At 43.9% G+C, this 20,984-nt stretch overlaps 1 protein-coding gene across 4 annotated transcripts in view; it reads left to right on the forward strand.

Moving 5' to 3' along the window:
- The window catches only part of SHC3 (SHC adaptor protein 3), a 147,875-nt gene extending 127,337 nt beyond the window's left edge, over positions 1 to 20,538 (forward strand). For all 4 annotated transcript variants that reach the window (XM_081104088.1, XM_081104090.1, XM_081104089.1 and 1 more), the window contains one exon: positions 20,082 to 20,538. In XM_081104088.1, the coding sequence (XP_080960214.1) occupies positions 20,082 to 20,210 (129 nt within the window). In that variant the 3' untranslated portion in view covers positions 20,211 to 20,538. The remainder of the gene's footprint in view (positions 1 to 20,081) is intronic.
- The last annotated feature ends 446 nt before the right edge of the window (positions 20,539 to 20,984 follow it).

Below are 20,984 nucleotides of genomic sequence, written 5' to 3' on the forward strand. Positions count from 1 at the left end.
TCAACCTGCAGAACCCCCTTTAGCAATTCTTATTGGGCAAGTCTAGTGGAAATGAACTCTCTCAGCTTTTGTTTACCTGGGATTGTCTTGATTTCTTCTTCACTTTTGAAGGACAGTTTTGTCAGATATAGGATTCTTAGTTGACATGTTTTTTCTCTCTTAGCTTTTTAAATGTATAAATCCACTGCCATCTAGCCTCTGAAGTTTCTGATGAGAAATCTGCTGATAATCTTACTAAGGATCTCTTGAATATGACAAGTCACTCTTTTTTACTGCGTTCAAACTTCTTTCTTTGTCATTGTCTTTTGACAGTTTGATTATAATGTGTCTTGGTGTGGGTGTCTTTGTATTCATCCTGCTTGACATTCATTGAGCTTCTTGGATATTTATACATTCATATCCTTCATAAAATTTGGAAATTTTCTGTTGTTTTTTCTTCAAACATTCTGTCTTCCCCGTTCTCTCTGTCTTCTCCCTCTAGGACTCTCACAATGTGTATGTTGTTCTGCTTAATGGTATCCCACAGATCCTGTAGGCTCTGTTCACTTTTCTTCAATCTTTTTTTTTTTCTGTTTCTCAGAACTTGATAACCAAATTCCCCAATTTTGTCTGCTTAAATATGCCTTTGAATTACTCTAGTGAATTTTTCATTTCAGTTATTGTCATTTTCAGCTTCAGGGTTTCTCTTCGGTTTCTATTTAGTAGGCTTTATTGATTTTCCATTTTGTTCATACATCTTTCTTATTTATTTATTTTTTTCAGTTCACATCTTTAGTTCTTGGCGGATCTGTAAGACAGTGTTTTAAAGCCTTTGTCTATTAGATGTGCTACTAGGTCCTTTTCAGAGACAATTTCTGCTGGTTTATTTTTGCCTTTGAATGGTACATACTTTTTTGTTTCTTTTATATGCCTTGTGATGTTTTCTGTTGAAAACTGAATAGTGAATCTAATATCTAATTGGACTTTGGGAATCGCATTTCCCCTCCCCCAGTCCTGAGGGTTTCCTTTTTATTTTGTTTTCTTAGTTGATGTAGGCCACGTCTGTGCCGAGAGTCAGCCTGAGGTTAAAGTTACGGGCTTTAGGGTATTTTCTGACTCCGCATAGTCCCTCAGCCTGTGCAATGACTTTCTAATTGTTCTTGTATATGAATTACTTTTGGATGTCCTAGTCTTTACTACTTGTCTACCTAAGGAGGGAAAAGAAATTAATGCAATGGAGGAAAAGAAAACAAACTAACCCCTTCAATTCCTTCTTTTTCAGATATATTTGTATTGATTTCAGAGAGAGAGATAGAGAGAGAGAGAGAGAGAGAGAGAGAGAGAGAGAGAGAGAAACATCAATGATGAGAGAGAGTCACCAATGGGCTGACTCCTGCACACCCCACACTGGGGATCAAGCCCACAACCCAGGCATATGCCCTGACCAAGAATGGAACTGTGACCGTAGGTCAATGTTCAATTTGTTTATGTGTTTTTTCCTTTTGTTGCTCAGGCTTTTGGTATTATATCTTAGAATTCTTTTTAAAAATCCATTAAGATTTAGCTGCATGCTTTTCTGGCAGCTTTATAGTTTTAGTGTTACATTTAAGTCTTTGATCCACCTTGTATATATAGAGTAAGGAAATGGTTCAACCTCATTTTTTTGCATGTGTATGTCCAGTTTTCACCGCATTATTTGTTGAAAACACAATTGTTTTCCCCATTGAATGAGTTTGACATCATTGTTAAAAACCAATTGACTATGTGTGTGTGTGTGCATGTGTGTGTGTGTGTGTGTGTGTGTTTCTGAATTCTCAATTCTTTTTCACGGATCTCAAAGTCTATCTTTGTGTCAGTACCACACTGTTTTGATTACTGTTGCTTTGTAGTAAGTTTCTAAGTAAGAAAGTGAGTCCTCGACTTTTTTTTTCCAGGATTGTTTTGGTCATTCAAGGCCCCTTGCAACTCCATATGAACTTTAGAATCAGCTTGTCAATTTCAAAAGAAAAGCCATTTGGGACTTTATAGGGATTGTGTTGGATGCAGACCAATTGGTGTTTAGATGGGGGGAATATAGCCCTCTTAACAATGTAAGTTTTCTGATTCATAAACACGCATGTTTTTCCACTTATTTATATTGTCTTTAATTTCTTTCAACAATGTTTTGTACTTTTCAGAGTAGGTTTTTCACTTCTGTTGAATTTATTTTAAAATATTTAATTTGTTGGATGCTCTTGTGAATGCAATTATTTTCTCAATTTCATTTTCATAGTGTGCATTGAAAGTGTAGATAAATACAATGGACTTTTGTATAGTGATTTTGTATCCTGCAAATTTGCTGAACTCTATTAGTTCTAATAGTTTTTTTAGTGGGTTCCTGGGGGTTTTCTATATATAGATTATGTTATCTGTGAATACAGTCAGTTTTACATTTCCTTTCAAATCTGATGGCTTTTATTTCTTTCTATTAACTAATTGCCTGGCTAGAAATGGCAAGAGTTAACATCCTTGTTACTGATTTTAAGGGAAATAATCCAGTCTTTTGAATTAAGTATGATGTTAACTGCGGGTTTTATGTGGATGTCCTTCATCAGGCTACAAAAATTTCCTTCTTCTCCTAATATTTTTTTAACATGAAAGGGTATTGGATTTTGTCAAGTGCTTTTTATCTATCTATTGAGATAATTTTAAAATTCTATTTACATGTATTACATTGATTTTCAGATGTTGAACTTACCTTGCATTCCTGGGAAAATTTCCACTTGGTCATGATGTATGATTCTTTTTATCTGTGGATAGATTTGTGTTGCTAGTGTTTTTTGTTGAGAATTTTTATATAATATTAATAAGAGATATTAATCTATAGATTTTTTTATGGCTCCTTTGTCTGGCTTTGGCATCAGGGTAATACTAGTCTTATAGAAGAGTTTGAAAGCATCAGTTTGGAAGCATTTTCTCCTCTTCTACTTTCTTGGAAGAGTTTCTGAACAATTGGTGTAATTCTATAAATATTTGGTAGGATTCAGGAGTCAAGTCATTTGGTCCTGGACTTTTCTGTATGAGTAGTCCCCCCCTCCCCTGCTTTGGTCAGCATAGCTAAATGTTTGTCAATGTTATTGATCTTTTTAAAGAACCAGCTTCTGGTTTCATTTATTTTTTTTTCATATTTTCTGTTTTGTTTTATCTCTGACCTAATCTTTATGATTTTCTTTCTTCTGCTTGTTTTAGGTTTATTTTGCTCTTCTTTTTTTTCAGTATCTTAAAGTGGGAGGTTAAGTTGTTGATTTGAGACCATTCTTTTTTCTTAATATAGGCTTTTATAGGTATAAACTTCTCAGCATTGGCTGCATCCCATAAGTTTGGTCTGTTGTGTCTTCATTTTCATTCATTTTAAATATTTTATAAGTTTTCTGATGAATTCTCCTTTGACCCATTGGTTATGTAGGAGCTTACTAGTATTGTTTAATTTTTACATATTTGCGAATTTTTTTCCTGCTTTTGATTCTTGATTTCATTCCATTTGGGTCAGAGAAAATAATTTGTATTAGTTCTATCATTTTAAATTTATTTTATTTATTTTATGGACCAGCATATGGTGTGCCCTGGTGATAGTCAATATACACTTGAGAAGACTGTATATTTTGATGTTTTTGAGTGGAGTGTTTTCTATAAATGTTTGTTAGGTTTGTAGTATTGAGCAAATCTTTTTTTTCCTTATTGATCTTCTGTCTTGTTGCTCTATCTACTATTAAAAGTGGGATATCTAGTTCTTTAACTGTTATTGTTGAATTTGTCTATTTCTCTCTTGATTTTTGTCAGTTTTGCTTGATGTATTTTGGTGCTCTGTTGTTATGTTTTATGTTTATAATTATACTAGAGGCCTGATGCACAAATTCATGCATGGGTAGGATCCCTCGGTCTGCCCAGTGATCGGGGCCAATTGGGGCCGGTCAGGGGGAAGGATAGCGAGAAGTTGGCCGGTCAGTGGGAGGGACCACTGGAGGTTGGCTGTGGGAGCACACTGACCACCAGGGGGCAGCTCCTTCCTTGAACATCTGCCCCTTAGTGGTCAGTGTGGGTCATAACAGTTGCTTAGGCATATATATATATATATATATATATATAAATATCACTAATCTTGTTGGTTTGACCTTTTATCTATATGAAATGTCCCTCTTTATCTCTAGTAACGTTTTGTTTGTTTGTTTTGAAGTCTATTTTCTGATATTTGTATAGCTTTCTTGTGATTGCTGTTTGCATGATATATATTTTTTCCGTTCTTTACTTTCAACTTACCTGGATGTCTGAATCTAAAGTGTGTCTTTTCTAGACAGCATTTAGGTAGATCATGTTTTATCTACTCTGACAGCCTATGCCTTTTGATTGAATTATTTAATTTGTTTATATTTGATGTTATAATTGATATAGTTGCATTTGCATCTGCATTTACTTTTTGTTTTATATATTACTCTTCATTTTTTACTGCTTTTTTTTACATTAGGTAGATTTTTATAAGGTAGTATTTTAATTTCTTTAATAACTTTTCAATATTTTTGACATTATTTTTAGTGGTTTACCATATACATCTGAATTTACCAGAATCAGCTTCAGATTTATACTATCTTATTTCCTGTGATAAATAGAAATGCTATCCTATCTAATAATAGACAAACATGGTAATTAACCATACCTCCGCTACGCTTCCCATTGGCTAATCAGCAGGATATGCAAATTAACTGCCAACCAAGATGGCGGCCAGCAGCCAGGCAGCTGAAGCAAACATGAGGCTTGCTTGCTCCAGTGATGGAGGAAACCAAGGTTCCCCACCTGCCGCAGCCCGGCTCTGAGCTCCAGATGCAACAATGTTGCAATTATAGAAGCTAAACAAAGAAACCTGCTTTCAGCCGGCAGTGGGTTCAGAGCTTAGAGCGCCAGTGATGGTAACAGAGTTTCAATTATAGAAGCTAAACAAACCCAGATATCTGCTTTCAGCCAGCCACAGCCTCAGAGCTGGAGCTGGCTCTCAGCTCCAGTGACAGCTATAGAAGGTAAATAAATGCCAGAATAAAAAAAAAAAGAGGCTGGGAGCTTCAGTCACCTGCCAGCTTGAAAACAGCCCTCAGCCCCTCACCCAGACTGGCCAGGCACCCCAGTGGGGACCCCCACCCTGAAGGGGGTGCGACCAGCTGCAAACAGCCATCAGCCTGTCATCCAGGCTGGCCAGGCACCCCAGTGGGGACCCCCACTCTGAAGGGGGTGTGACCAGCTGCAAACAGCCATCAGCCCCTCACCCAGGCTGACCAGGCACCCAAGCAGGACCCCCACCCTGATCCGGGACACCCTTCAGGGCAAACCAGCCGGCCCCCACCCATGTACCAGGCCTCTATCCTATATAGTAAAAGGGTAATATGCAAACTGACCCTAACAGCAGAAAGACTGGGAATGACTGGTCACTATGACACACACTGACCACCAGGGGGCAGACGCTCAATGCAGGAGCTGCCCTCTGGTGGTCAGTGTGCTCTCACAGGGGGGAGCTCTGCTCAGCCACAAGCCAGGCTGATAGCTGCCAGTACAGCGGTGGTGGTGGGAGCCTCTCCTGCCTCCTCAGCAGCGCTAAGGATGTCTGACTGCAGCTTAGGTCTGCTCCCCGCTGGCAAATGGACATCCCCTGAGGACTGCCGGGATGCCAGAGGGATGTCTGATTGCCATCTTAGGCCCAACTCCTCCCCCCCCCCCCGGGGAGCAGGCCTAAGCCAGCAAGTGTTCACCCCCGAGGGGTCCCAGACTGTGAGAGGGCACAGGCCGGGCTGAGGAACTCCCTACCCCTGAGTGCACAAATTTTTGTGCACCGGGCTTCTAGTTCCTATATAACTCTATTTCCTTCTCTCTTTGTGTGACATTATTGTTATACACACTACATGCACTGTTACAAACCCAACCATACGTTGTTATAATGATTTTTTTGCCATTTGAAATTATTTCCTCAGCCCAGTGCAACTTCGCTCCTTCCCACCTCCTTGGTGCAGTTATAGGCAAATTTGTTATCCTTATACTACATTTATATTTAGTCCCAAATTACATTGTATACATCCTATTTTATACATTGCTTTTAATGTTAACCTCAAAGTTTCCAATTGCCTTCTTCTGCTTTCCTCACCATTTCATTACTGTTATCTAGCTCATTCCATCTATTTTTGGAACACACCTGAAGACAGTCTTATTCCCTGACTAATAGCTTTCTAGAGCAAATCCATCACTCCAGGAAAATATTGTGATTGCACTCCTGGTAAGTTCCAGCCTGTTGTGTATACTGTATCTTCTTCCTTCTAGGTTTTTACTCAGTTTGCATTGGAGTGGTTCATCAGGCCTTCCTCAGAACAGGTTCATGGGCATGAACTCTCTCATCTATCTCTGTCTGGAAAATGCATTTGGAAGTCACTTTTGTTTCATAGTATGGTTGGTTGTAGTATGACTGGTCAGATTCCTGATCTTTTGTAGGTTACTTTTTTTCCTCTAGAAATGTTAGACTCTTTTTTCTCTTTTCTTTTCCTTCTGTAATGATATGATAATGAATGATGAGCTGTTTCAATCTGAAAACTTCTATTATTCATTTAAGTCAGAGCAATTTCCTTATAATATTTCTTTGCTAATTTCTCCCATATTCTGTCTTCTTTGAACACCTCATTGAGGGGCTAAGTCTCTTGCACTGACCTTCTTTCTCTTTTTTTTCTGTAGTTTCCAGTTCTTTGAAAATTTGCTCTATGTTCTAGAAGCTTTCTTTGACTGTCTTTCAAACTTTATGGATATAGAAACTACACATATGCTTTTCCAGATTGTATATTTAACTTCTAAAAGAAAACTTGTTCTTCTCTGATTGTTTTTCCCCCATGCATCTTCTTTTTAATGGCTCAAGTATCTTTTTGGCTTTTTGATGTTATTAATGAGTTTTTATCTGTTTTTCAGATTATCTTCTGGGGTCAGGTGTTTTATTTGCTCAGCACAGTTTTTCTCTTCATGATCTTGGTGTTCTTAAGATGCCCAGCACATTTCCCTGAGATACATGAGAGCGGGGGCTGGGTCTGCTGTAACGCACGCTGGCCTGTTTCCCTCTAGCCTTCCCCAGGCCGGGCATGGAAGACGGACTGAGGCTGTGTGTGTGGTAGGGCGTGGGGGAAAGAAGAGGATGGTGGCAATAGGTCTGGGGTGGGGAGCTGTTGCCTGACAGGTTAGAGGACTGAAGGAGAGGACAGGGCCTTGGCCCCTCAGGCTGGGGGCTCCCAGAAACACTTTGGTGCCACCATCACTCTCCTACAGCCTCGTCACCCCCCAGCCTGTTTTGTTTCTTTGGATAAACATTCTCTGGCTTCTTCCTGAAAGTAAATGCTAGTTTGGCCCTAAGGAGGTGAGCGGGAAGGAGGGGCTGTGGAGCTGCAGGAATCGCCCAGGGGCCCAGCTGCTCTTGCTCCCACTGTGGCCGGCATCCCCCTCGCCCACAGGCCCTGTCCCTCCTCCCCCACTCTAGGCTCTCCTCTTTCTTGCTGTTTAATTCAGCAGTCTCCTGTCTTTTCGTGCTGAGGCCATCATGTCCTCTGGCCGTCCATCTTCTCTTTTGTTTCAGACATCTCTTCCATTGCGGTTGGGGTAGGTGAGATGGGACAATGCTTACACTCGCCTCACGTTTTAACTTATAATTCCTTTTCTCATGCCTTTCCTATAAAAATAGAATTATTTAATCATATAAAGTATCAGCTGTTTACCAATCTCTACTTTCTATCAAGGATTGCAAAGTTAAGCCAAATTAAAGAAATAAAAACACATAGGTACATTTTAGCATCTCCCTCACTTGATAATTAGCAAGGAACTTCCATCCTTCTCTCTGTAAAATGCCACTGGCCGGAGCTCATGAGTCTTTCCCGGGGGAGTGGGCGCTCAGGTGCCCACAGCTTCCCTGCACATCTCCAGCGAAGAAACCCTGGTGGGCGCCCTTTTCCTATGAATTTCCTCTTGGCCACATGGTCAGCTTTCCATCTTGTTTTCATTTCTATTGTCAGAAATAAGACTTTCTGACTCTTGGGCAAACTTGGCGAAGACTGGGGCTCCTCAGACCCTTGGAACTAGGAGAGGAAGGGGAGTGAAACCCAGAAGGAGCAGGAGCCAGGGGGCACACGAGTGTCCTCCTCACTCTGACATGGTGGCCACAGGCTGACAGGCAGACGTGGCCACAGGACCCCAGCGTGCAGAGATTCAAGTTCAGTTTCACTCTTGGGAAGGGACTCGAGTGCTCATGTGCAGTAAGGCGTTGACTGGAGGAGTGTAAGCAATTGGTGTACAAGATCCCAAGCCTGACTCTTGGCTTAGCATTCTGGAGGCTGACATGGCCTGGCACGGTGGGCTTTGTGCCTATGGAAAGCCTGGATCTTGTCTGAATTTCAAACGTGGGAGAGGCCAGGCAACATGGCTGTGGTGGCTGCGTCCCGCTGGGGTGGGCTGTGCTGAGCACAAGCCTTCGGGGTGAGGTCTCCGTGGGTCCAGCCAGGGCTGAGACAGGAGCCGAAGGGCAGCGGCTCCACGCTCAGCCTGTTCCCACAGAGCCAGAGTTGTCATCTGGAAGCATCAGAATGAAGGCTTTGCCTGTTCCAGTCTGACCTTTGGAAGGGGTTGGGTGCAATCATTTTGTCATTGATCAAATGTCCTGGTTAATGCACAGTCTTTAAAGAGTATCTAACTCCCACAGGGCAACTCCACTTAAACATTCCCTAGGCAACACAAGCCCACCCGTCTAAGTGGAAGGCAGCTTGCCATCATCCCTCCTCCTCACCCACCTGCCCTCTGGATTCCTCCTACCACTGGCCCAGTCACCAAGCCTCAGCCTCCAGCACCTCCCCTCACACTGCCCTTTCCACGACTGACCACACCCCTCAATATCTGTGAAAGCACCCCTTTTCCCCACCCACCTGCACTGTCAGTAGCTAATCAAATGACCACAGCAGCTAGCGGTAGATTCGAACCCAAGACTCACGGTTTCTTGGCCAGTGGTGTTTCCCACCCGCAGCAGCACCTTCTGGTTCTGTTCTGTGTGCACAGCCCCTGAGACACAGAGGTAGTCACCGAGGAGCCTGGATGAATACATTTTGAGAAATTAATTTCCACTGAATTTCGGGAGGTGTACAAGAACAGACAGGCAGAAAGGGAGAACTAACCCAGAAGGGTGTCCACCTCCCCCCACCCCATGTCACTTGGGATTTCTGGAGGTTGTGGCAGAGAACAGACAAAGGGATTGTCACAGCCTCACTGCGATTGAGAAATCAGAACACGCTCTGTGTTTGTTACTTACTTTACTTTCCACCGCCTTTGAGCCGTTTCTCAGGCTCCCTAATGAGACCAGCCCTTCTGGAAGCCTGGAGCAGCATTCCTTCCCACCTTTGGGATCTCATTTTCTTCTACTTCCAGACTCTGTGTGAAATGATTAAAAATACTGTCAGCAACTCAAAGATACCTTACAGAGAAGCCTTATCAAGCTGGCCTCTGGGTTTATGCCTGGCTGCTGGCCCTGAGGCCTGTCAGTTTTCATGCTGTGATCAGCGTGGGCACCTGAGCCCCACGCACCTCAGTCTCTGGACACCTGAGCCCAGGGCACCTGAGCCCCTTCTCTTGCTGCAATGTGATCAGATGAAGAAAGCCAGTGCCTGCCCTCCCTCCTGCAGAGATCAAGGCCAGGAGGGGCCAACTCTCTGAAGCCGTCATGTGCCTTGGAAAACCCTTGAGGCCACAGATGACCTTGGCCAGGCCAGAAGCAGGCTGTGAGTGGAGGGGTGAGTGGAGGGAGCGCTCCCTGTTGTGTGGCTCAGGTCTGAGCAGGCAGTGGGGCAGGAGAGACCCTCCCTACACTGAAGACTCCCTGGCATCCCCCTTCAGGCTTCCAGAACTCGGGGGGAATGTCAAGGTGCTTGAGCAATGGCTGGCTTCAGCTAGGAACAAGGATTCTGCTGGGGTTTGGGGTGGGGGCAGAGGCCCCTGCTGAGGAGGGGACCTAGGCCTGCCCAGATTGCTAGATGACGTCCTCATCCCCATCATTGGCATTGTGCCTTCATTCTGTACACATTTGTTCAATAGAAATTACACTGCCAGTTTGGTCAAGGTCACCTGTGGTCTTGGGTAAGTCATGTGACCTGTTGCCTTGCCATCAAGTGAAGATGGTCTTCCAGGCCCTTCTCACAGCCCCTGGAACAAGACGGGGCCCTGGTGTGCTCTGGACCTGCCTCTTCCTGCCTCGTTCCTGGATGTGCGTTTTGGTGCTTTAGTCACAAGGTTGTTCCATGGCAACACCATGCTGTTGTGTTCTGTGGGCCACCAGAGGGCGCCGGAGGCACACACTTCCACCCTAGCCAGGGGAGGGCGTCCAGCCACTGCTTTCACCACGCTGCTTCTCTTCCGTTTCCTGTGTTCAGATTTTTTAAAAGGTATCAGGTTGCTTTGCCAGATGAATGTGTCCTCCTTGGGCTGGCATCCAGGGCCAGGCCCCTCGCTGTATGGGCCATTTGGGGTGTCCTCTAGTCTTGGAGGCCGTTGCCGGGGCAGGCAGCTTTGGGGACGAATTGAGTGCATGGGTCCAGCCCCGCTCCTTTAGCAGCTGAATTAGGACTTCCTGCAGTTTTCTGAGCAGTGACTTATCCTGCAGCCCGCGGAGGGGAGCCCCTAGCGGCCGACCAGCAGGCCCAGAACGGTTTTCCTGGGCCAAGAGTGCTGCACTTGGAGACACTACCTTCTGTTCTATCAGCGGCAGAGCTCCTAAAAAGTCATCTTGGAGCTGGATTCCTTGTGTTTGTTACACTTTCTTGACAGAACAAAAGGTTAAAGCCCGCCCCTGCTGGAGTTCCAAAGGGCTGGTCCAGCTGCCCCACGTCTGGGAGGGAATTGAGGTTCATATGTGATATGATTGTGTGAGGTCCAACCAGGCCTACAAGTCTGTTCTGCCCTGCTCTGCCCTCCTGGATAGCCAGCCCCTGCACCACCCAGACCTCACCACATCGTCGCGATGCTCCCGGGCGCCACTTCTTCCACCGCTGCGTGGAAAGCACAGACTGGACACCAGCCGCCCAGCGTCCCTTTCGACAGATGTCCATGCTCTACTTACTCAATCTTTTTAAAAAATATATATTTTATTGACTTTTTTTACAGAAAGGAAAGGAGAGGGATAGAGAGCTAGAAACATCGATGAGAGAGAAACATCAATCAGCCGCCCCCTCACACCCCCTACTGGGGATGTGCCTTCAATCAAAGTATATGCCTTAGCCGGAATCGAACCTGGGACCCTTGAGTCCGCAGGCCGACGCTCTATCCACTGAACCAAACCGGTTAGGGCATACTTACTCAATCTTGATGGAGGAAAAGTCCAGAATGAATGAGGGGGTAGAGGTGCGGGAAGCTCAGAGACTTCGCTTGGTCTCTTTTGGGCCCCCAACCTGGACATTCTACTCAAAACTGAGGTTGACTGCTGCCTCCCACCTCCGTCCCTGCCGCCCATTGTGGACACTGAGGGGATGATGCCAGCTGACCAGACACCTGTGAAGCTGCGCAGGCATTTCGGTCCCTGCCTGGAGAAGAGCTCCGTAGCTGCTGTAGGACCTTGGGGATCTCTGCCTTAACAAGGTAACACACTTTTAGGAAGAGTGGTTTCAACATCAAACCAAAGTGGAAACGCCTTACAATGAAGAGTTTCAGGAGCCCTAAGGTGCCTTGTTTAAAGATGGTGCCTTCCCTCCTTCGTGAAACTTTATTGTCTCCCAAGCTGCTCCCCTTGAAAGCCTTATCCCATCTGACACTATCAACCTGAATATTTAGTCTACTCTTTTAAAAAAGATACTTTAATTTTTAGAGAAGTTTTATGTTCACAGCAAAATTCAGAGGAAGGTACAGAGATTTCCCCCATGCACAGCCCCGCCACCACCAGCACTCCTGCTGATGAGCCTGCATTGGCGTGTCCTCCTCACCCGGAGCCCATAGTTTACATGAGGCTCATCTTGGTGTTGGACATTCTATGGGTTTGGATAATGTATAACGACACGTAGCCACCGTTACTGTATTATACAAAACAGTTTCACCGCCCTGAAAACCATCCTGGCTGCTCTGCCTATTCCCTCCCCTCACCCTCGAAACCACTGATCTTTTCCTGTCTCCGTAGTCTTACCTTTCCCAAGGATATAGTTGGAGTCACACAGTACGTAGACTTTTCAGATGGGCTCCTTTCACTTAGTGATATGCATTTAAGGCTCCTCCATCCTTTTCATAGCTTCATAGCTCATTTCTTTTTAGCACTGAATAATATTCTATTGTCTGGGGGGACCACAGATTATTTATCATTCATCTACTGAAGGACAACTTGGTTGCTTCCAAATTTTGGCAATTATTAATAAACTTGTTGTAAATATTCATGGACATACGTTTGCAACTCTTTGGGTAAATACCAAAGAGAGCTGTTGCTACATCATGTGATAAGATTGTATGTTTAGTTTTATAAAAAACCATCAAATGATCTTCCAAAGTGACTGTACGTTTTGCATTCCCACCAGCAATGGATGACAGGCTGCTGCTCCATGTCCTCGCCGGCTTTGTCAGTGCTCAGGAGTTGGGCCATTCTAATAGGTGTGTGGTGGTGTCTCATTGGCTTACTCACATTCCCTGTGACAGGGATGTGCAGCTTCTTTTCATGTTTATTTGCCATGCATACATCTTCTTTCCTGAGTTGTCTGGTAAGGTCTTTGGCCCATTTTTAAAACTGGTTGCTGTTTTTTATTGTTAGTTTTAAGAGATCTTCATAATTTTTGGATAAAAGTTCTTTATCAGATGTGCCTTTTGCAGATATTTTCTCCCAGTCTGTAGCTTGTCTTCTCATTCTCTTGACAGTGTGATTTGTAGAGCAGAAGTTTTTAATTTTAATGAAGTCCAGCCTATTATTCCTTTTATTAATTATGTCGTTGATGTCATATTTAAAATGTCATCACCAAACCCATTGTCATCTAGTTGTTTCCTATGTTATCTTGTAAGAGTTTTATAGTTTTGTGTCTTACATTTAAGTCCTTTATCCATTTTGAGTTTATTTTTGTGCATGGTGTAAGTTGGTAGTCTAGTTTCATTTTTTTGCATGTATCTGTCCAATTTTCCCACCACCATTTATTGAAGAGACTGTCTTGACTCCTTGTATGCTCTTGCCTCCTTTGTCAAATATTAATTGAGCATAGTGGCTTGGGTTGAACTCTGGGCTCTCTATTCTTTTCCATTGGTCTATATGTCTGTTCTTGTGCCAGTACCAGGCAGTTTTGAGAACAGTGGCTTTGTAATGTAGCTTGATAACTGGTATTGTGGTCCCTCCAACTTTGTTCTTCTTTCTCAGGATTGCAGCGGCTATTCGGGGTCTTTTTTTTATTCTATATCAATTGTTGGAGAGTTTGTTCTAAGTCTGTGAAATATTCTGTTGGTATCTTAATGAGGATTGCATTGAATCTATAGATTGCTTTGGGTAGTATGGACATTTTAATGATGTTGATTCTACCAATCCATGAACATGGTATATTCTTCCATTTGTTTATGTTTTCCTCTATCTCTTTTTTCAGTGCCCTGTAGTTTTCTGAGTGTAGGTCTTTTACGTCCTTAGTTAAGTTTATTCCTAGGTATCTTAATTTTTTTTGTTGCCATGGTAAATGGGATTTTTTTTTTTTAGTTTCTCTTTCTGTGAGTTCATTATCCTGCATAATAAATGCATAGTACGCAAATTGTCCCCTCAACTGGGAGTTGTCTGGGAGTTTGACCAGGGGGCGGGGCTGGCTGGGGGAAGGGAGGGAGGCCCCGGCTGGCAGCTGGCAGCCACTAGGGACCCTACCAGTGCATGAATTTCATGCACTGGGCCTCTAGTTGATGTATAAAAATGCCATAGATTTCTGGATGTTAATTTTGTATCCTGCTACATTACTGAATTCATGTATTAAATCTAGTAGTTTTTTAATGGATTCTTTGGGGTTTTCTAAGTACAATATCATGTCATCTGTGAATAAGGACAGTTTTACTTCTTCTTTTCCAATTTGGATGCTTTTTATTTCTTCTTCTTGTCTGATCACTATGATTAGCACTTCCAGTACTATGTTGAACAGGAGTGGTGAAAGTGGGCATCCCTGTCTTGTTCCTGTTCTTAGGGGAAATGGTTTTAGTTTTTGCCCATTGAGTATGATGTTGGCTGTAGATTTGTCATATATGGCCTTTATCATGTTGAGATATGCTCCTTCTATTCCTACTTTGCTGAGAGTTTTTATCAAAAATGGGTGTTGGATTTTGTTGAATGCTTTTTCTATATCTATTGATATGATCCTGTGATTTTTGTCTTTTAATTTGTTTATGTGATGTATCATGTTTATTGATTTGTGAATATTGTACCAGCCTTGCATCCCTGGAATAAATCCCACTTGATCATGGTGAATGATCTTTTTAATATATTGCTGGATGTGACTTGCTAATATTTTGTTGAGGATTTCAGCACCTGTGTTCATCAGGGATATTGGCCTAGAATTTTCTTTTTTTGCAGTGTCTTCATCTGGTTTGGAAATTAGGATAATGATGGCCTCATAAAAAGAGTTTGGAAGTGTTCCTTCCTCTTGGATTTTCTCAAATAGTTTGAGGAGTATAGGTGTTAGTTCTTTGAATGTTTGGTAAAACTCCCCTATAAAGCAGTCTGGACCTGGGCTTTTGTTTGCTGGGAGTTTTTTTTTCTTACTGCTTCTATTTCATCGATTGTTATTGGCCTATTCAGATTTTCTTATTTTTTCTGATTCCATTTTGGGAGATTGTATTTTTCTAGGAATTTGTCTATTTCATCCACATTGTCCAGTTTGTTGGCATATAGTTGTTCATAGTGTTTCCTTACAATTCTTTGTATTTCTGTGGTATCAGTGGTTACATCTCCACTTTCATTTTCTGATTTTATTTATTTGGTTTCTCTCTCTTTGTTTCTTGATGAGTCTGGCTAATGGTTCATCAATCTTGTTTATCCTTTCAAAGAACCAGCTCTTGGTTTCATTGATTTTTTTTTTTTGGTAATTTTTTTTTACTTGCTATGTCTTTTATTTCTGCTCTCATCTTTATTATTTCCTTCCTCCACTTACTCTGGGCTTTTTGGTTGCTCTCTTTCTAATCCCTTAAGTTGTAGGGTTAAATAGTTTATTGTTAATTTTTAAGGTAGACTTGTAGTACTATGAACTTCCCTCTCAGGACTGCTTTTTCTGTGTCCCAGAGATTTTGATTTGTTGTGTATTCATTTGTTTCCAGGATGTTTTTTTATTTCTCTCTTAATCTTGTTGGTAACCCATTCATTGTTTAATAACTTGTGTTGGAATGTTTTGGGGTGTTTTCACTGTAGTTGATTTCTAATTTCATTCAACTGTGATCAAAGAAGATGCTTGATATGATTTCACTCTTCTTGAACTTGTAGATACTTGTTTTGTGTCCTAACAAGTGGTCTATCTTTGTGAATGATCCATGTGGACTTGAGAAGAATGTATATTCTGCAGCTTTGGGGTGAAATGTTCTATAAATGTCAATTAAATCCATCTGATCCAGTGTGTCCTTTAGAGACACTGTGTTCTTGTTAATTTTTTGTCTGGAAGATCTATCCAGTGAAGTCAGAGGGGTCTTAAAGTCCCCTACTATGACTGTATTGTTGTCAATCTCTCCCTTAAAGTCCTCTAGAAGTTTTTTTATATATTTAGGTGCTCCTATATTGGGTGCATATATGTTTACCTGGGTTATATCTTCTTGTTGGATTAATCCTTTTAGTATTATGTAGTGAGCTTTGTTGTCTCTTGTTATGGCCTTCATTTTGAAGTCTATTTTGTCAGATATGAGCATTGCTACTCCAGCTTTTTTTTTTTCATTTGTATGGAAATTTTTTTTCTATCCTTTCATTCTCATCCTGTGTGTGTCTTTTGTTCTGAGGTTGGTCTCTTGTACGAAGCATATAGTTGGGTCATGTTTTTGTATCCATTTAGCTACCCTATGTCTTTTGACTGGAGAATTTAATCCATTTACACTTAAGGTTATTATTGATAGGTCCATAATTATTGCCTTTTTAATTTTGTATGCCTAGGCTTCTCTCTCTTTCTTCTCATTACAGCAGTCCCTTTAGCATTTCTTATAATGCTGACTTGGTGGTGATGTACTCCTGTATGTATTTTTGTCCAGGAATTTCTTTATTTTACCATCTATTTAGAATGACAGCCTTGCTGGATATAGTAATCTTGGTCTCAGATCCTTGTTTTCTATTATATTGAGTACTGCATGCCATTCCCTTCTGGCCTATAGAGTTTCTGATGAGAAATCAGGTGTCAGCCTTATGGGGACTCCTTTGTAGGTAACAGTTTGCTTTTCTCTTTGTCTTTAACTTTTGGCATTTTATTTATGATGTGTCTGGGTGTGTGCCTATTTGGGGTCTTCTTGCTGGGGGTTCTCTGTGCCTCCTAAACTTGTGTTACTTTTTCCTTTACCAGGTTAGGGAAGTTTTCTGCCATTATTTCTTCAAACATGTTCTCTATCCCTTTCAACCTTTCTGCCTCTCCTAGCACACCTGTTATTTGAATATTGTTATGTTTCATGCTGTCCCACAGCTCCCTTAAGCTGTCCTCCTGTTTTTAATTGTTTTTTTCTTTTTGGTTCTCTGGTTGAGTGTTTTTTTCAACCCTGTCTTCTAATTTACTGATTCGATCCTCAGCTTCCCCTAATCTGCTGTGTATTCCTTCTAATATGTTCTTTATTTATGCTATGTCATTCTTTATTTCTGCTTTCATAGTCACTATATTTTTTCTCATGCTGTTGAACATCTTTACCATCATTATTCTGAACTCTATGTCTGATAAATTTCTTATCTCCATTCTATTTATCTCTTTTTCTGGAGAATTCTCTTGTTCTTTCATTTGGGGGTTGTTTCTTTGCCTCCTCATTTTGGCTTTCTGTTTGGGTTTGTGACTATGTATTAGGTGGATCTGCTACCCCTCTCAATCTCTAGTGCAGGACAGTGTCAAATGCTGTTTCTGACTAATTAGCTCAGGTAAAGACTCATAGCCAGAGACCATCTCTGCCTACAAAATGATAGGATTCTGTTTTGAATTGCCCTCAGGCAATGATCCACAGGTGTGGTGACTGTTTTTTCAACAAGGTGGTGCAATTGCTTCTGCCCGGAGGCTAATTGTTATTCTCAGTCTCTTAATGGGCCTTGGAGACTACACTGTGGAGCAAGGCGTTTTCCAATAGGGTGGGTCAGCTGTCTCCCCCCACCCCCTTCCAGGTGAAGCCACCTGTATAATAAATGTCTGCATGAGAAAGATATCCTCAATGGCCTGAGGGAATGACTCAGCATAGGAAACTGATGTGTCTGCCTTCTGATCTCTAACCCCCAGTGCCCCAATCCTGGCTTCTGTTCACACAGCTCCAGTCCACACTGCTCTCCCTCTACCAGCGCACAAGAAGAGTGGCTACGCAGGGAATTTTGTGTGTTGGCCCTTTAAGAGGGCACCTGAATTTCCAGCTCTCTCCCGGGCAGACAGCAACCCTGCTGCTTTTCACAGCCAGATGTTATGTGGGCACCCTTCTCAGTTCTGGTGCTCTCTGTTGGGGGGCCCAGCTTGGGGATTAGATCCCAGAGTTCTCAGTGGCAACCCCCGACAGCTGAGATATCCTTCCAGAACTTCAGTTGCTGTCAGTGGGAGCCCAACCAGCCCTTTTGCACCTCTGCCCCTCCTGCCAGTCTCTGCAGTCTCCATTTTCCGTTCTTGGAAGCTTTTCTGTATTTTAGCTGTAATTCCAGTTTGGTTCTGGGAGCGTGTCCGCGCAGCATCCACTTACTCTGCCGTCATTTTTTAAATTTTATTATTATCCTTTTAATGCCCATGAGATCTATAGTGATGACCCTCTTTTCCATTTCTGACATTGATAATTTGTGTCCTCTCTTTTCCTTAGTTTGCCTGAAGGCTTGTTGAGTTTATCTCTTCTGAAAACTGACTTTATGGATCATTAGTTTTCTCTATTGGTTTCTCATTTCAATTTCATTGATTTCTGCTCTAACCTTTATTATTTGTTTTCTCTATTTACTTTGGACGTAATTTGCCTTTTTTTTTTTCTAGTTTCCCAGGGTGGAAGTTTAGATTATTGACTTCAGATCTTTCTTCTTCCAACATATGCATATTTATTCTGGTCTCCTATGGCCTTCATGTTTGCTTCCTGGTTGCTATGCAGAACTTCACGCAGCTGCCTGGGGTAACATTCCACATGGCATAGCTGCAGCAGAACCCTTCTAGGTACCTGGGGAAGTTTGCCTGGCTGGCTAAGTGCTCTTAACCAGCCCTTGCACTTCGGGCACATGGCAGTTGGGTCCACACAGATAGCTCTGTGGGTTCCAAGTTCTCTGGGCAGGAGCCAGACTCAGGTTTGGGTAACTATTCATGAGAATGAAGTGAACTGGCCTTTTTTTTTTTTTTAATGTGGTGAATTTATGACTTACCTCTTTTCTGTGCCTTTGTTTAAGTGTGCCTTTATATTAGCCAGGACATATATTCCAAAGCACTGATCAGTGGTCCTCAGTTTGGGTAGCAAGTTAGAATCATGGATGTAGCATAAAATACATCAGTGCTTGGGCCCCACCTCCAGTTCCTGATACAGTCGGTCTGGGTATGGAGTTAGCAAAGCTCCTTGGGTGATTTTGACATGAGCCCAGGTTGAGACCACTGTCTCAGACACTTCCTGTCATAATCCTCCTTAAACCACCCTCATTGCCCCAGACTTACATGAGTGTTAATTGTTAAGAAGTGGGAATAAGAAGTCAATGTCAAGGCAACATGCTGACAACACTAGCTTCAAGCTGAGCTCCTGAGCGCTCCTGGCTTCCAAGGAAGGGTCTGCCCACGTCACCCAGGTGGTCCCTCTGGGCGGGGAATTCTAGGAGCTCCAGGAGGACTGAACCTCAATGGAAAGATGCCAGAAGTCCTACAGAAAGGTCCCTTTCCGAATGTGTCCATGAGATTATATCTCTACTGAGACTAATGCCCAAGAGTCAGCTGACCCTGTGGCCTGGGAGGCCTCTGCCTCTGGTGATTACAGAGATGGGTGCGGAGGGGCCCGCCTCCGAATTGGATCCCAGGAGGTGAAAACATCCTAATTTAAAGTTCCTTTGACAGCTAATTGGTAGAGCTCGGAGCAGATGGCCTGGACAGGGGTGTCTGATGTGCATACCTGGAGCATAGATTTGGTGTGGAAGTGAGATGGGGGCTGAAAGCCAGAGAGCAATGTCCCGTTGGTGAGATGATGGAGGGGAGACAGTGGCTACCTAGGGAAGGGGAGAGATTAAGAACTTGGGGAAAGGAGAGGGGTGAGAGACAGCAGGTTGCCATCAGGAAGGGGTGGGCTCCCAGCAATAAGGTGGAGAGACAGGTTGGGCACCCAGGCCTCCCAGCCCCACCATGAGGGGGTGAATGGTGTAGACAGGTACCTGCTCCTTGCCCTATCTGCAACTCCCTCTCAGAGGAGCAGCCCCAGCGGGCTGTGTCCAAAGTATATGTTGAGAGATTGCTCTTGGCCAGGCCTCTTACGGCCTTCTTCCAGTGTGGTCTGTACCTGGAAGTGCCAGCTCAGTGTGTGTGTGGGAGGGGTGGGGGGGGGTAGGGGAGTGGTGGTGAGGGGTTGGGCCCAGGGACTGCCATGCAAAGGCCTGCAGGTGGGAGGGGCATGGAAGCCTGCAGACCTCAGTGAGCGGTGCAGTTAGACAGGTTTCTGTGATGGATCCTATGAGGGCAGGAGGGAGCAGGGAAGAGAAGGCTGGCAGGGGGCAGGGGAGCTCACCATGGCGCCTGGTTGCCAAAGGTGGGGGAGGCCATGGCTCAGTCCCGGAGGGGTGGATAGATGAGCAGACTGAATAGACTGGCCAGCAACAGTGACCAGGGACCTTGCAGACCATCTCTGAGAGGGAGGAAGTGACCCTCCAGTTCAGATGGCCTGGCTGACACCAAGCAGGGCCTGTTCTTTCATTTCTGCCTGTGGGTGATGCTGACTTCCCTCCATGCCCTTCACAGATCCGGACGAGGGACAGGATCTTTGACAGCATCAGCCACCTCATCAACCACCACCTGGCGAACAGGCTGCCCATCGTCTCCGCCGGGAGCGAGCTCTGCCTGCAGCAGCCGGTGGAGAGGAACCCGTGACCTGCCGGCTGCTTTCCTGACACTGAGCCGTGTTAGGGGGATCGGTTCTTCCCGGCAGATGGGTGCCCGGCGCAGGGACTCAGGCAGCTGCCTTTCCTGACACTGCACCATGGTCAGGGGGATCGGTTCTTCTCGGCAGACGGGTGCCCGGCACAGGGACTCAGGCAGCTGCCTTGGTCCAGAGTCCCAGGAGGAAAGCGTTTGTAAAGTGCAGGTTTTGTAAACTTGTCTGCTTTCTCACGTGCATAGTAAAGGTGTACATACCTATACATCCTGTACAAATGATCCCTCTAAATTTCTATTTTTTAAGATTAAGAAAGAGGTAAGACTAATGTTCTGTGCTGTATGTTTTTAATGAAAAAATGTTTGACTGTAGTTGTCTGGGCAAAATTTAATTCAACTGACCCATTCCCCTGGGCAAGTCCACCAGGAAAGTGCTACCGGAAGTCTACCCAGGAAGCACAACCTGGGGAGTAGACGCACGCAGGGGTGTGGGTAATGGACAGCGATGTAATAGAGTCAGGCAAGATGCCACCCCAAGAGGCCCAGGCCTGATAGAGAGCAGTGTGGGCGCTGGTTCTGATGGCGCCTCCTCCAGGTTCCGCTGGGCTGTCTGCCTCACGCCTGTGTGCCGGGTCCAGCACCCGGGGCTCCTGTGGCTGCCCTGAGCAGGTGTCACTTCTGCTGTGTCGGGCCACGCTGAGCTCAGGAATGCTGTCCCCCACGACCTCTGTGGTCCAGTTCTTGGGGATGCATTCTGCTGCCAAATAGGCA

The sequence above is a fragment of the Myotis nattereri genome (assembly GCF_964212035.1).
Source record: "Myotis nattereri genome assembly, chromosome: 12".
Lineage (NCBI taxonomy): Eukaryota > Metazoa > Chordata > Mammalia > Chiroptera > Vespertilionidae > Myotis > Myotis nattereri.